The sequence below is a fragment of the Brassica oleracea genome, chromosome C7 (assembly GCF_000695525.1).
Source record: "Brassica oleracea var. oleracea cultivar TO1000 chromosome C7, BOL, whole genome shotgun sequence".
NCBI classification, from domain to species: domain Eukaryota; kingdom Viridiplantae; phylum Streptophyta; class Magnoliopsida; order Brassicales; family Brassicaceae; genus Brassica; species Brassica oleracea.
The window spans coordinates 8,698,016-8,714,708 of NC_027754.1; the positions used below are offsets into that span (position 1 = coordinate 8,698,016).

At 42.7% G+C, this 16,693-nt stretch overlaps 1 protein-coding gene across 1 annotated transcript; it reads right to left on the bottom strand.

Moving 5' to 3' along the window:
* Positions 1-2,072: 2,072 nt before the first annotated feature.
* LOC106302513 lies at positions 2,073-2,708 on the bottom strand. The gene has a single exon (XM_013739007.1). The coding sequence runs from the start codon at positions 2,706-2,708 to the stop codon at positions 2,073-2,075; it is 636 nt and encodes a 211-aa protein (XP_013594461.1).
* Positions 2,709-16,693: the final 13,985 nt, after the last annotated feature.

A 16,693-nucleotide genomic window follows, 5' to 3' on the forward strand; every position in this document is an offset into this window, starting at 1 on the left:
TCCATCCCTCAAGGATAACTTGCCGTAGCTCTTCATTATCCAACCATCTTTTATCAAATTTAAACTTTTTAGATCTTTTCGTTGGCTTTATGAGTATGTCTGCAAGAATCGGACGATGATCCGATCCCCATAGCCTCATGTACTTAACAGTCGAGTGGGGAAACTTCTCATGCCAGTCCGCATTTCCTACTGCTCTATCTAAGCGACATCTAACTGTTGATCCTCCATTATGTTATATAGTTAAAGAGCAGTAAATTCAAAAAATTATAATTGTGGCATAGTTATTTAATCTTACATTAACGGCGCAATGAGACATGGTTCATGCCTTGAACCTACCGTTTTCGATAAACTTTTTTTTTTTTTTAAACTTAAAGGATTTGGGTTTTAGGCGCCCCAAGACAACAGACCTGGCCGGAAGCTTGGAAATTACTTAAGTATTGGATACAAGAACAATAAGAATAAGCATACCAAAATGAGTAAAGAAAGCGAGCATGATGAACAACCAAAAAAGCATACCAGATGACTAATGATGAATGTTCCTCTGAGTTAACTCACCATGAGTAGCCCAATTAGTTCGTGTGTGAAATTCCATCGTGAAAATAGAAACATCATCCAAGTTCAAATCTAAATTTTAATCTCCACAAACATAGATCACATCACAAGGAAGAAAAAAGTTTGATTGGAAATGAAAATCATATATCCAGAGATTTCGTGAAATTTTCGTTTACGGAATTGACAAACAACTAATTCAATGTTCCTAACCTTACAAAACATGAGCCATACGATTTTATCTTTCTGGAAAAAAACTTCGCTACATTTTTGGCCAGTTAAGGCCCAATAACCACTTACACTTATTGTATGCAATTTTTACACGACTTACGGCCAATTACTTATTATAAAGGATACAACATGAATATCTACCAAATTTGGAAATATGAACGTATGAACATTGTTTAAATATTAATACATCAAATAAACCCAACAATGTAAACTACTCTGCCTACACAACAAATACACAACACCAATCACAAAAAATTAGCACAGTTCATCACCCCACCTCAATCCAATTACAATACAAATCTTGGAGAATCAATGACACAACAAAACACCAACATCACAAGAACGGCATCACCTCCACATATTTAGATAGAGCAACAACAACGTCCACGACTCTGTGATTGTGCGGAGCTACGCCCCTAGTTAATTGAAAATTAGACGGAAAGTTTAATACGAAAAACTCCTAGATCATCAGCCAATTATATTGTTCAAGTGTTAAAAATTAACTAGAAATTGAATGTAAATTTTGATAACGGACTGATATACTTATATCAACTACTTATCAGTTGTCACCGTTAAAGTGTTTAGAACAAACTGAAGGCAAAGAGAATAGCTCATAGAAAGTTTGGAATTAATCGGAAACTGAACGTAAATTTTGGGTAGAACTAATATCACTGTTCTTTGGTGTCAAATGTGTGGAAATCACATAAAGAATTATTATCACCGTTCTTAACATGCTTACCCAAAAATAATATTTCCTCCGTTTCATTTTAAATGTCGTTGTATAATTTAGAATCTATTTCATTGTAATATTGTGGTTTTAAATTTTCAATGCAAATGTTTGATAGTTTTTTCACTTCATCTTTCAGTTCATTAATTAATTAAAACAAATAAATAGTGTATTAATTAATAATATAATAGAAAATTTAATAATTTTCTTAATATGTGTGAAAGAACTAAAACGACATATAAAACGAAATGGAAGGAGTAACATCTACGTTCAATTTCCTATGTGTTCTTTTAGTTCCAAATGTGAAAATAATAAGTTCACATATTTTATGGTGTACGAATTTGTCATTACAAACAACAGACTTAACTCGAACTTGATGAACTTGTATAATCTATTTTAGTAAGAGACTTAGAATAATACCAACATAAGATGCCCAAAAAAAAAGAATAATACCAACAAATACATCAATATGTTTTATGTTTTCCTGTTGAAACTTACAAGATTAAAAAGACTACAAGTAATTGCAAAGGCTGTTTCACCATCTATTTTTTCAAAACGATTTATTTCATGTTGAAAACCATATATACCTCATAAAATTATTTTTAATATTTTCACTATATCCATCATTCATCTTCTTATGCAACTCCACAACGAACACATCCATCAGCTCATTACAATATTCCAAGAACCTTGCAGTAACGTCATAACCCTTGTCCCACTTATGACCACCACCGGATCCTACCCAGTGATCTGGAGCATGATCCTCTTTTAGCCTCACATAGTCCGCTATCCTTTTGATAATACAAACCGGAGCCTGTCCCATACCATTCGATAGCAAAGAATGAACAACCTCATGATAAACCACTCCACTAAATTCCCTTCTAGCATCTTTCGATAAATCCACGAGATAACCTTTGTTGAAGTGTATCTCATCTATATTGTTGTACGCCACACCGTCCACCATCTCCATCAATAATTTGATCATCGTAACAATCCTTCTGTCGGAAGGGTTCTTGGTTTGAGGGAATAAACCCCACACGAAGTTTGCAGCTCTGGCAAAGTTTGACCCACCGATTTCATCCCGGAATCTTAATGCATTAACGGAGTATTTGGTATTATCTTCCACCAAGAATTCAACTACATCAACAACTGAGAACGCGAGTAGTAGAGAGAGTACTTCAAAGATTTTGGGAGACTTCATTTTTTTATATTTTATCTCTCATAGAGTTTGAATCAAATGTTGAGATACTCTTGCAGCCAAAAAACAATCTCTTATATTCCTCTCTTTTTTCCTTTTTTATTTTTCTTATTTTAATTGAGAAATATTAAAAGACCAAGAAACCAAAGCAAATATAACTAATTACAACTTTACGATTCGGACTATCCAACCCAAGAACCATGCTAAACCCAGATTCAGTTCTAAAAACTGAAAATTGATTAAGTCTCTTTAGGTTTGCCTTATTCATTCATTTTCTTCCAATCGGCCGTTATCAACCTCTCTTCATCACCATCAAAATTCAACCAAAATTGCAGAAATCGACGAAATCAGACATGCCTGATGTGAAGAAGGCTCGGGAAAGGCATACAAAATTGCATCATTTCCTTTGGGTGTAGTCAGAACGCATGAAAAAGGCTATGGAGTTAACTTGATTCCTCCTGAAGTAACCCGCATAACGCTGAAGATATATTTTCCTCCAACTGATTATGTGAAAGTAAGTATGATTTCATCAAAGTGTTACATTGGTAAGGAGACAAGTCTTCTAACAAAGAAGCTGAATCAGATGGAGTTGGACTGGTTCTACAAGCATCTACAGTTCAAACATTTCTTTAGTTTGAAAAACGCACAACACAAGTGGATGGGAATGTGGATGCTCGTTCTTCGGACAACAAAAGTACGGGAGGAAATGGTGTTATGGCTCATTTTCAATGGCGTTCCAATCTGATACTCTCTCAGAGAAATGGATCTCATTTCCGGACGATATTGCCATGTTTATCCCAACAAGTATGAAAGGATGGGTAGTACATCCTTCATCAAGCGGCCTTTTGAGACAGAAAGAAGATTACATTCAATCATATCAAGAAAAAGCTGTTAGAAATGAAAGGGCCTTGCTCTAGGGATTGAGTGAAGATGGCAGTTATGTACTTCTTATCCAGTATCATCCTCGGACCCAAAAAGACTGCAGAATATGTACTAATTGTGGAAAGTTCTAGATTTGTGCGCAACATTTTTCTAGGGATGTTTTGCATTCGAGAAGAATTTGAATGATGTGTTGATATCACTCAAATTACCCTAGGAGTGACTTTTGCTCTCTGAAATAACAGGTTTAGTTGTAGTACTTAGGGAGTGAATTCACAAGGACCTAGGGCACACAATAGATCTTAATCAGCAGTGATTAAGCTAGGTAAATTATCAAAACAGTAAATAAGCAAGCAAAGCGAACAAGGCAGTTGTTCAGAGGCAGTTGTTCAGTTGATTATAGGGTTTCTATTCAGGCAATCATGACTATAGTGGTATAGAATACTTAGGTTGTCAATCCTAGAACTCGACTTCCTATGAGAAAGTATTCCAGCTTTCGCTGTTGAATCAATCCTATTGACTAAGTCCAATATCTCAGTTGTTGCTTGTTGATACGGATCGAACATCGATCGATGTTATGGTAAGAACGTCGATCGATGTTCTCTTAAGCAAGAGTTAGCGAGTTGATCGATATGTTCACCAGTATTGTCTAAATCAGCTTTCGCTTGTTTCTAGCAAGACTAGCTCAAGGAATTAATTCTGGTGCAGAACCTACCGTCGTAGTTGTCCACAATCCTAAGTTCAAAGTTCTAGTTAGCTACTCTAGAACAAAGGCATTAACCACAATTCCTTAAATGATATTTATCACCCTAGCAATTCTATATTTTGGGCTAATCCCTCGTAACCTATTTAGATCCTAAATCTAACAAGTGAATTACCCAGACATGGAAAAGTAAATCATAACAGATAATTGAATAAATTGCATAAATATAATAGAGTTAGAAATATTGGAGTTCCAATACAAATCTTTGAAGGAGTCTTGGATTTTCTCTTCAAACTACTAAAAACCCTAAGTATTGTTTGTTGTGAAAAGTATGAAAATATGAAAAGCGTGTGTTGCCTAGAACAATTGCTGAGCACATAAATATTAGGTTAAAATCGGTCAGGAGTATTTCTGTAAATGTGTTTTACTTGGGATCTAAATCGGCTAGAAACCTAGTCGGGTCTTGCGCGCTTCACTGTCGATCGATGCACATCATGTGTCGTCGATCGATGTTTGTCTCTGAATGTCGACCTTTGGACTGGTTCAATGGTCAGCTATGGGCTTCCTCCTGTTAGGGGATTTTTGTGTAGGCTCTTTGTGAGTACTACGGAACGATGGACAAGCAGGTAAACCTTCTGAGTTTATATGTATTTCGTAAGGATTTGAGAGAATAATGAGAATATGGGCTTGAAGAGACGTATTATTGATCAGACAAACAAGAACAAGAGAGGTTACAATGATCTTTGAATAAACCCTAGTTCTAGTTGTCTAATTCTAGTTTCTAAGCCTTGGAGAAGTTGATCCCTTGCTTTAGGGTTTTAGTAGCTCTTATATAGTCGTCTAGGAGTCGGTTTCATTAGGTTAAACTCTTCCATATTCGGAAATATGAAAGGTTTTCCTTGTCGGAAGTTTTCCATTTCTTGGAAGGGAGCTCGGTTCTAGGGACCGAACTCGGGGTTCCTTCTAGCGGGGACCCGGAGCGTTTCCTTATCGGGGACCCGAGGGTCTGGGTCCTGCCTGGAGGTTGGAGGAAATGATACCGGGGTATTTTTCCCCAACAGTTTTCCCCTTATTTCTCGATTTCGTCATCGAGGTCGGGGAATAACCTGTGCACTCAAGTCAACCGGGGTTGCTCATTCTCAGCAGGCTCCCCTTAGGCAGGACCCCGTTCCATTGGTCTTGCTAGCCTTGGTTCCACTCAAGCCGGAACTCATTCTGAACCCAGGTAAGGATCGGTTCCTTCGTGTTTGACCGGAGTCTAGTAGTTGTTTCTCTTATCTTCTGAAGATGACGAGGTCGGAGTTTTGAAGTTTTAAACCACGCGCGGGCTGGAATGAGTTCTTGCCAGGGGGATTCTGGGGCCTCCGAGACTAGGATCCGTTGATTTAACGAAAAAAGTGGAAACATTGCTTCCCCTGACGCCATTCCTTTTTCTAGACTGGCCGTTTCTTTCATAAAGGATTCTTCTGAAGATTTGGAAATATCCGATTTCCTTTTCTCTGGCTCTAAAAAGGAAAGAATCAGGCATATATTTAGGGTGCCCGATGCGTAGAGTTTCATTCATCCCTTATTCAAGAAGATAAACTCTGATCTTCCTGCTTCACTCGTGGGTGGCCGCGTAAGGCCTTGCCGCCTGTTTACTGATCCTTTCTCCTCCCCTGTTTCTTCTTTTGGAGAAGTTTCTGAAACTGATAGCGAGGCGATCCCAATGGCGCCTTTGAAGCAACGTGATTCCCTCATTCTCGACGATGGCCCGCGTTCTGAAATTCAGGAGGGAGGTCTGAAGGTGATAAGCAGAAAGTACGGGATCCATTCTTCGGTGCAGATGAGGAGTTCTTTGGAGTTTGAGCGCGCTCCTGATGGGGGGCCAGGTGAGATAGCTATTTTTGAGGCGTATCTAATAGCAGGTTTCCGGGGGATCGTCCCTTCGCTCGTGGCTGAAGTATCATCGTTTTTGGGTTTCTTTCCTTCTCAACTAACTCCTTTATCCTGGAAGACTTTAATGTCGATCCAAGTACTCGGGGAGCTTTACGGCCTTGATACCGGGGTACACGAAGTTCTATACTCCTACTACTTTGCCCCATTGACAGTCATGCCTAGGTTCTACCACCTTCAGCCTCGTGACGGCGCTCCCTTGGTTGAAGAGCCTTCGAGAGGTACCCGGGGTAATTACCCCTTTGGGGACAATTGGACCAGTCGGTACATGTTTATGAAGATCCAGGAAGCCTTCCATTATCCTACATTTTGGCGTACTGTTGGTGAGTCTCGCTTCTTGCGCCTTTTCCTCCTTTGGTTGTTGATCTGCTGACAACTGGTTTTGCTTTCGGACGTGTCTCGTCCGGTATCCTTTCTTGGGGAAGCAGTGGCGAAAAATATGTTGGCGATTCCTTGACGTTTCCGTGGAGCGCACTTCCTGATGAGCAAGGAGGTCCTGCGTCATAGTCGTCTTTGGGGTAAATCCCTGCTTCTTAGTCCCTTCTTAGTAGAATCTCGTCTTGGTAGGGTCTCACCTCTTCACTTTTTACTCCTCAGGGAATATTGCGAGACTCCCTGCTTCTGTCCTCTATGACGAATATCAGTAGGCTGGAACGCGAAGAAGACGCCCTTTCTATGCTCCCCCACCTCATTTGACTAGGGCAACACCGCCAACTGCTAGGATTAGGTCACTCCCATCCAGGACAGCAATTGGAGATGTACCGCTAGTGTGCGTTCAGCAGAGGCTTCTTACTGAGTTGTTTCTTCTTCGTAATCGGGTGAGAGATATGTCAATTCAGCGTGACCTACTGATTCGGCAAGTGAGAGCTTCGACTAGGTGGGAGCTTATGAAGGAATGGCTGGAAGGGAGGACGGAGTACTGGAATCCTGAGGAAGAATATCGCCAGCATCTGCTTTGGTCTGAAGGGTCGATACGTCTTACTGGAGGGTTCTCCCAATTCGGCTCGGGGTCTGCTGCGGAGTCTCGGGTCTCAGCTGGTCCGCCTTTCTAGATGTTTTCTTCTTTTTGCTGAATCTGTTTTTCCTTTGAATACTGTCTTCTTGTTGCCTTTCTGTATTTTCTTTGGGATAATGACTTCTGTAATGAACCCCTTCTATTTTTGCGAATCTTGTTTCTCGTTTTTCCTTGAGTTCGGAATTCGAATCTGGAGGTCTTTCAGATGATCCCTTGGTCATTGCCTTATAAGCTGGAGATTATTTATAGACTCCGGCTCTCAAGCTTTTGAGGCCGTTTTGGGAATTCTCTCGTTCGGGACCCTGGGATCCTTCGCGGATCTATATAGCTTTGGACCGTAAGGTCGTATTTGAAGACCCGAAGGTTGAATCCAACCCGTAGGTTTTGTCTTCGCATCATGGGATCGAAGTTGGGCCCGAGAGTTATAAAGAACCTGGAGGTTTGCCTTTTCCAGGTCTTGAAGAAATTTGTTCAAGACCCGGAGACTGCATGGGGACCCGAAAGTTCTTGATAACCCTGGGGCGTTTGATTTGTTTTTTAAGGGACCGTATGCTGCCATCCTAGGTGAGGCCACTACCGGTACCTGTTGGGATTTCGCATTCTACCGCTCGGAAGCTGGTCACTATCGAGTTCCCGTGCTGCATGCTGCTTTCTGCAGAAAGCCACTATCAGGCTTAGAGGGTGCTGGTGTGGGTGAAAACCAAAGTGCCAGGCATTGCTGCTTTATACGTCTGGAGAAGCAGGATATTATAAGGTGCTCCCGGACTTTTGCACTTGCTCAAGGACAATTATACCTCGTGTCCCCTGTATTATTCTAGCACGTAGTGTTTTAATACAGGTACTTTCACTTTTTTGGTATATTTGTTTGGGACCCCGATATGCCTAAGGCTATACAGGGGTTTTAGGTAGTATTGACGGCATACTCGGGCTTGCGCAGACCCATTCCTACCTTATGTCTCATACCCGCTTTGTTTTTTGTGTGGTCGTACCACTTGTCATTAAGGGTTGGCCAGGATCGAAAGTCTCTTGGACCTGATCCATCTCGTTTGCCCCTTTAAGTATTATGGCATTCCTACTACTCTTTTATAGTCGGAACTATTTTATTATATAAGCTTTGTCCGGAGACGTTTCAGCGTACATAGGAGTAGGAAAACATAATGCTTAAATAATATATATAAAGAATATGATCTAGTGATCGTTACTAGAAATGATAAGTTCTAAGGTGTAAGGCGTTCCAACAGTTGGGTTGTATTTTACCTTTGGTGTCTTGCAGCCTGTATGCGCCTGCTCCACGTACCTCGACTATCTTATAGGGTCCCTCCCATGCGGGGGTGAGTTTCCCAGTCGTCTTCTCTGGTCGTCGAAGAACCCAGTCTCCTTGCTGAAAGGTTCTGGTTCTAACTTTTTTACTGTAGGTCTTGGCTACTTCCTGCTGGTAGGACCAGTTTCTCCGTCGGGCAGTTTCTCTCTTTTCGTCGAGTAGGTCGAGACTCAGTGACATTAGCTCATGATTTTCTTCCTGAGATGTGGTCCCCGAGACTGTGGTCTTAACATGCATTTCAGTCGGGATTATGGCCTCTGCCCCATATACTAGCGCGTAGGGAGTTTCCTGGGTCGCTGCCTTGGGAGTGGTTCGGTAGGCCCAGAGGACTCCGTGCAATTTCTCTGCCCAGTTTCCCTTAGAACCCTCCAGACGCTTTTTCAACATGTTCACCACAGTCTTGTTTGTGGATTCCGCTTGCCCGTTGGACTGAGGATGTCGGGGTGTAGCGAAAGAGAGTCTAATGCCCCAGTCTTTGCAGAATTCCTTGAAATTGTGACTTGTGAATTGGGGGGCGTTGTCTGTGACGATTTCTTCTGGAACCCCGAATCGTGTGATCACGTGCGTCCTTATGAACTTCCTGATCTGGAGGTTGGTTATTCTCCTGAGCGCCTCTGCTTCGACCCACTTTGAAAAATAGTCTGTTACTATTAGGAGGAAGACTTTCTGCCCCGGCGCCATGGGAAATTTTCCTACTATATCCATGCCCCATTTCCTGAAAGGCCATGGTGAGCTTATGGATTTGAGATTCTCCAGAGGTAATCTGGGGATTGGGGCATGCCTTTGGCACTTGTCGCAGAGTCTAGCCTTTTGGTTGGTGTCTTCAGCCATCGTGGGCCAATACTAACCCGCTCTCTTAGCTCTCAACACCAGGCTTCTTCCACTGGAATGGGATCCACAGTCTCCCTCATGTAGTTCGACCAGGATTCTAGCTGCTTCACGGGGTGTGACACACCTTAGATATGGACCGGCGAATGACCTGCGGTATAATCTTCCCTGAGAGAGGCAGTATCTGGCGGCCTATTTCTTAATTTTCCTGCTCTCACTGCGGCTTTCTGGGAGTATATCGTCCTCTAGGTACCGGACTAAGGGAGTCATCCAGGTTTCTTCTTCCTCGATGGTGGAAATCTCTTCGTTCGGCGGTTCTACTAGGGTGGCCGGCCATTGATGCACTAGTAGAGTGATGCTCATTTGAGTCTGCGTCTGGAGGGCCGACCCTAGATTAGCTAGGGCATCGGCCTGTGAATTCTGCTCTCTGGGAATCTGCGTGAGCTTGCAGCTTTTAAACTTATCGATGAGACGTTGGGCGACTGCTAGATACCAGATCATGCTGTCATCCTTGGCCTGGTATTCTCCCTGTGCTTGATTGATAATTAGCTGGGAGTCGCTGTAGACTTGGATATTTTCGGCGCCCAGGTGGTGAGCGAGCGATAGTCCTGCGATCAAGGCCTCGTACTCGCTTTCATTGTTTGTCGCTTTAAAGTTGCATCTCACAGCTCTCGAAGCCGTGTTTCCTGTTGGTGATGTCAGCACGATTCCCACTCCTGCCCCTCGAATGTTGCTGGAGCCGTCCACATGCAAGACCCACTCTCTTTCTTTTTTTTGCTGCATTTTGGAGGCGTACTTCCTGTTCGAGGGCCGGGAGTAGGTCTGGAGAGAATTCAGCCACAAAATCTGCTAGGACCTGGGACTTAATTGTCGTAGCCGGCCTGAAGATCACATCATATTCCCCTAGCTCGACTGCCCACTTCGCCAATCGTCCGGAGACCTCGGGTTTATGTAGAACCAGTTTTATAGGGAAGGAAGTAACGACTACGACCGGATGAGCCTGGAAATAAGGCCGTAATTTACGTGCGGCGACCATTAGGGCTAGGGCCAACTTCTCTAGGTGGCTATAGCGAGTTTCCGCATCTAGAAGGGCTTTGCTCACGTAATAGATTGGCAGTTGCTTGGTTCCCTCTTCTCGGACCAGGACGGCGCTAACTGCGTGCTCTGAGACTGCGAGGTATAGCAGTAAGACTTCGCCGAGCAAGGGTTTAGATAAGAGAGGGGGATTAGTAAAATAAGCCTTGAGCTCCTGGAGATCCGACTCGCACTTCTCGGTCCATTCAAAATCCTTTGGCTTCCTGAGGGTTTCGAAGAAGGCGTGGGACTTGTCAGAGAGCCTGGAGATGAATCTGCTTAAGGCCGCCATTCTGCCGGTCAGCATCTGGACTTCTTTTATGCTCCTCGGGGAAGGGATTGAATTGATAGCTCTGATCTGTTCTGGATTAGCTTCGATGCCCCGGTGGGTTACAATGTACCCTAGGAATTTTCCGGAGCTGACACCGAATGAGCACTTAGCTGGGTTGAGCTTCATATTATATTTACGGAGGGTAGAAAAGGCCTGTTGTAGGTGCGAGATATGGTCCTCCGCCTCTAGGGATTTTACCAGCATATCGTCAATGTAGACCTCCATAGTTTCTCCTATTTGATCCGCGGACATCATGTTCACCAACCTTTGATATGTTGATCCGGCGTTCTTTAAGCCAAAGGGCATGACCTTGTAGCAGTAGATCCCTCGAGACGTCATGAAGGAGGTCTTCTCTTGGTCTTCGGGATGCATGAGTATTTGGTTGTAACCGGAGAAAGCGCCCATGAAGCTCATTACCTGGTGTCCTGTCGTAGCATCGACAAGCTTATCGATGTGCGGCAGAGGGAAAGGATCCTTTGGACAGGACTTGTTGAGGTCTGTGAAATCGATGCAGACCCGCCATTTTCCGTTCTTTTTCTTGTCTACGACCACATTGGCTAGCCACTCTGGATACTGCACTTCTCGGATGAATCCCGCCTCTAATAGGTTCTTGACCTCTTCTTTGATTATAAAGTCTCTTTCTGGAGCGAACTTTCTTCGCTTCTGTCTTATAGGTTGGTGCGAGGGATCCACCTGCAGCTGATGCATAATGATCTCGGGATCGATCCCGGGCATGTCCAAGTGGGACCATGCGAAACAATCGGAATTAGACCTGAGAAAATCTACTAGTCTTCTTCTCAATCCCTCGGAGAGCTTGGAGCCTATCTTGAGGTTACGAGTTGAGTCACCTTCGACTAGTGGCACGTTATCCATATCTTCGACTTCTGGTCCCTCTGTATGCGGAACTTGGGACTTGATTTGCGGGGGTGGTGCTGTCTTGGTTCGCTCCTTTAGAGCGATTTGGTAACAATGGCGGGAGGTTTCCTAATCTCCTCTAATCTTCCTGATGCCCCGAGAGGTAAGGAATTTTATTATCTGATGGAGAGTTGAGAGAACTGCTCTCATTCCATGGATCCACGCTCGGCCCAAGATTACGTTGTAAGAGGAGTGGCAATCAACGACCAGGAGCCTAGTGAGTAGGCTAACCCCTTCGGCATAGATAGGGAGGATGATCTCCCCTGTCGCTTGTTTAATTTCTCCGCTAAACCCTACTAAGGGGGTTGCTTTGCGTATCAGGGCTTTCTCTTCCAACCCTAAACTTTGATATGCCGCTTGGAAGATGATGTTACTGGAGCTACCGCTATCCACCAATATTTTTTGACCAGACAGTTCGCTATGGAAAGCGAGACAACGAGGGCATCGTGATGGGGTGCCAGGACTCCCTCTCGCTCTTCGGCAGTGAAGCTTATTTCATCGATCTCGGGGGACTCTGATTCGATCCTTTTCGAGCTGCCCCCTATATCCTTGGTGCTTTCTTGGATGGCGGGATGATTCGCACTGCATGCCTCCAATCCTCCAGATATGACGTAGATCGTCCTTCCTCGCGGGCATGATAGGACGGGCGTAGCTTCGACGAGCTTGCTTGCTCGGCCTTGACGGTTAGTGGATAAGCCCGGGGGCTTAATCCCTCCTCGAACAGCTTCGGATGGCTTGTCATACTTATCCATCGCCACCATCACGTAGTTAGATTACTCCCCTCCTTCTAGCGCCAATCTGTTAGAGGATTTTTGTGTAGACTCTTTGTGAGTACTACGGAACGATGGACAAGCTGGTAAACCCTATGAGTTTATATGTATTTCGTAAGGATCTGAGAGAATAATGAGAATATGGGCTTGAAGAGAGGTATTATTGATCAGACAAACAAGAACAAGAGTGGTTACAATGATCTTTGAATAAACCCTAGTTCTAGTCGTCTAATTCTAGTCTCTAAGCCTTGGAGAAGTCGATCCCTTGCTTTAGGCTTTTAGTAGCTCTTATATAGTCATCTAGGGGTCAGTTTCATTAGGTTAAACACTTCCATATTCGGAAATATAGAATGTTTTCCTTGTCGTAAGTTTTCCATTTCTTGGAAGGGACCTCGGTTCCAGGGACCGAACTCGGGTTTCCTTCTAGCGGGGACCCAGAGCGTTTCCTTATCGGGGACCCGAGGGTCTGGGTCCTGCCTGGAGGCTGGAGGAAATGATACCGGGGTATTTTTCCCCAACACCTCCCATTTTATCTATAAAATGCAGCAAAATCACCACTTTTCTCCTAAACACTCTTGAACCTATAAATATGCTAAAAAGACTCCAAAACATAATAATTATATCCTAAAATACTCATATACCATGGCTAAAAGCGGGTAAAATCCATGGTATATCAACTCCCCTATACTTACCGTTTTGCTTGTCCTCAAGCAAAACAAAGAGTAGTTTTTATGAAAGGGGTTTGAAAACAGCAGAGACTCACACAATTTAAGAAATCACTATCATCACCTCTACAATATTGCAAGCTACATCAAATCAATTCCAACTTTAGAGGTATTTAATATACCATATCCTAGCTTATCAACCAAATCCATCGAACCAGCAACTTAGCTAATACTGTCTGACTAACCCCTCTACTGACCTCATTTATTACATATACAAAAATGTAGGCTTTACCTTGGGAGTATCGATCAAAAGACACATGGACTCTTACTTAAGCAAGTTTCTGAACACACATGTAGTCCCTCTTTCCCTCTTCTCTGAATCTCAATTCCAATGAACAATGATGCTGATACAGTCCATCTTATTCATCTTCTTTTCAATTTTTCTCTTTTTTGTTTTCTTTGCAAAGTGTAGGCGAATAATGGGGTCACAGGAGACACTCATATCCCTCGCTTCCAACGATGTGTGATCATTTCATTAGAGAAGAATAATGGGGTCACAGGAGACACTTCTACCCCTCTAAACCGCAGGAAATCATTTAAATATTTTATTCTTATAGATGTCGAAGAGAGAGAGAGAGAGAGAGAGAGCGAGGAGGGAATCAGAAACACACAGACTTTTACCTTCCACACATGCAGGAGGAATCCGATAATAGGTATACCAAGCCCCAAGATAAGCAGATTAAGCTCAATTAGGTTTGAGGTCAGCTTTGGTACCTTCAAACATTCTCAGCAAGTGTGGATAACTAGCCGGTGATCCACTTTAGTATCTCTAATACACTCTTCAGTCAATAAATCTAAGAGTGGTGCTAGAGAGTGGTTAAATAGTAAGTAAAAATGAAAAATTTCATTGTCCCCTTCTTGACTCAATAAAAACTTTTTGAAAACATTTTATAAGACTCATAAATAAACTAAATATCAGTAAACTTCCCCCCCAGACTTAAATAACAATGTCCTCAGTGTATATCTAGTCGAAGTTTGGTGAGAATATATATCATAAGTACACAATATAATAAGGAAGAACGATATACTTGCTCGCTGGTGTTAGTGTCGATCGACACAATAAAGTGTCTATCAATCGTGTCTGGTGTAGTATTGTCGATCGATATCAACTAGGTCTCATCGGTCGATAGGCTGAGCAATCGTCTCCTCGGATCTCTTTTTTTGACCTGCAATAAATTAAATGTGAAAATCAGTAATAAATTCAAAATAAAACTAAATAAAACTTACCTAATAGTGGGTTGCCTCTCACTCAGCGCTTATTTTAAGTCATTTAGCTTGACTTTTGGAGGTTGGTTGGCTAGAAAGGAAGGAAGTGACTACTTGCTGGAAAACAAGTGTCTACATCTTGTTTGCTCATCTGAAACCATGTACCAATGAAGCTTCTTATGGCTTCATCTCCTCTGGTCCACTGGGTTTTCATTATCTCCTTAGCAACCTCATTCGCATGCATCCTTTTCTGAAGATTTCCAATACAGCCTTGATGCATTCTAAGTCTGGCATGTGTAGTTTCTAAGATGTCTTCAAATCTCTGGGAAATATCCTCCTTCAGCAAGTCTTGAGCAAAATTAATCTCATCAGGCTTGTCTTCTAACAACTTCACTGTTACCAGCCCATCTTTGAAAAATGTGTGATTAGTGTAGATCGATGGTCGAGTGTGACCGTCGATTGATGGACAATCTTCTGATCGAATCATATCTATCTCCTCTTTCAGCTCATCCATGCGTACAGAGCTTGGTGATTCTGTTCTCGATTGGGTAATAGACATCATCAAGCCTCATGTAGGAGTCATCCAGTGACATCTCATGGGCTCTGTAGATCCCATGTACCATTTCATTTATCTCTCCTCTGCTGTAAGTGACTGGCACTAGCATGGTTCTGGTGACTTTCTCTGCATATTCTGGTAGACAGATATGAGTGTGTCCATCGATTGCAGCTCTTTCCATTATTTCCCCGATGTCTTCCTTTGAGACATAAATGATTCTGCCATCTACAGATCGTGCATTTCCATGCTCGTCTCTGTATATGCCGTATTCATCTCTTCGTTCCCATTGGAATCTTCTGCTCCCGCTATGATCATAAGCTCTCTGTCCATACTCGTAAAGATCATTGATCGATGGTTGACATGTCCTATCGACTGAAGCTAGATCTTCTGTTTCTTCTTGACGACTGAGAGGGTTTCCTGATCCACTAGCCCTTGCACGAATTTCTGCGAAGTCTTTATAGATGTGTATAACTCGTCCATCCAGAGCACGTGCTTGTCCTTCTGAATCTCTGAAAATACCAAACTCATCTGCTCTGAGATAACCAAAATCGACAGCATCTTTTGCTCTTGCATCTGACTCTGTCTTGTGATGAGTATCGATCGATGGTTTTTGGTTTCTGTCGATCGATATTTCCCCTCTGGTCTCATGGGAAATATTGAGAACTCATGCTTCGTCCATGGCAAGGCCACTGTACTCAATGTTCTCTTCTTCTCTGTAGTCCTCATCATACTCATCAAGTTCCATTGCGCTGATCTTCTTTTTTGAAGGTGTAGCAGTCTGAATTACGAAGCTAGGTTGGTAGTAATCATTCTCCCAACTGTTGATATATCCTTTTGGGAAGTCGTCTATCTCATTCACAGAATCACTATCGATCAGTGCTTCCAAAGCTTTGTCGATGCCGCTTCAGACTTCTCATTGAGCGACGGTGCAGGTTGAGTGTCCATCGATGCTTCATTATCCGATTCCACTTCAGCTCCATGGTCGCAGTAACAAACTGCAATGAATCATGGATCGTCTCCAATCTCCATGTATCTCGTCTGTTGCTTGACAACTCTCACTGGATGATAATAGACAGTAGGGTCTATGAGTGTCAGGCACAACTTGTTGGTCTGCATATCGCATACTGCTTCTACAGTAGCCATGAAGGCTCTCCCAAGTAATAAAGAAGAATTCCAGTTGAGCTTGATGTCCATGACATGGAAGTCTACTGGAACTAGGGCATTACTAATATGCACCTCAAGGTTTCTGACGATTCCTCTTGAGTTACCCTAGGAGTACCTTTTACTCTCTCAGAGGTTCCGTTGTATTACTTAGGGATCAAATCCACAAGGAGCTAGGGCACAAAATAGATCCTAATCAGCAGTTAGGTAAATTATTAAAACAGTAAATAAGCAAGCAAAGCGAACAAGGCAGTTGTTTAGTTGATTAGTTTGAGGTTTTTAAACAGTTATTAGAAAGCGCTAGCTCTAGGGTTTCTATTCAGGTAATCAGGATTATAGTGGTATAGAATACTTAGGTTGTCAATCCTAGAACTCGACTTCTTATGAGAAAATGTTCCAGCTTTCGCTGTTGAATCAATCCTATTGACTAAGTCCAATATCTCAGTTGTCGCTTGTTGATACGGAAGGAACGTCGATAGATGGTATGGTAAGAACGTCGATCGATGTTCTCTTAAGCGTTAGCGAGTTGATCGAGAAGTTCACTAGTATTGTCTAAATCAGCTTTTGCT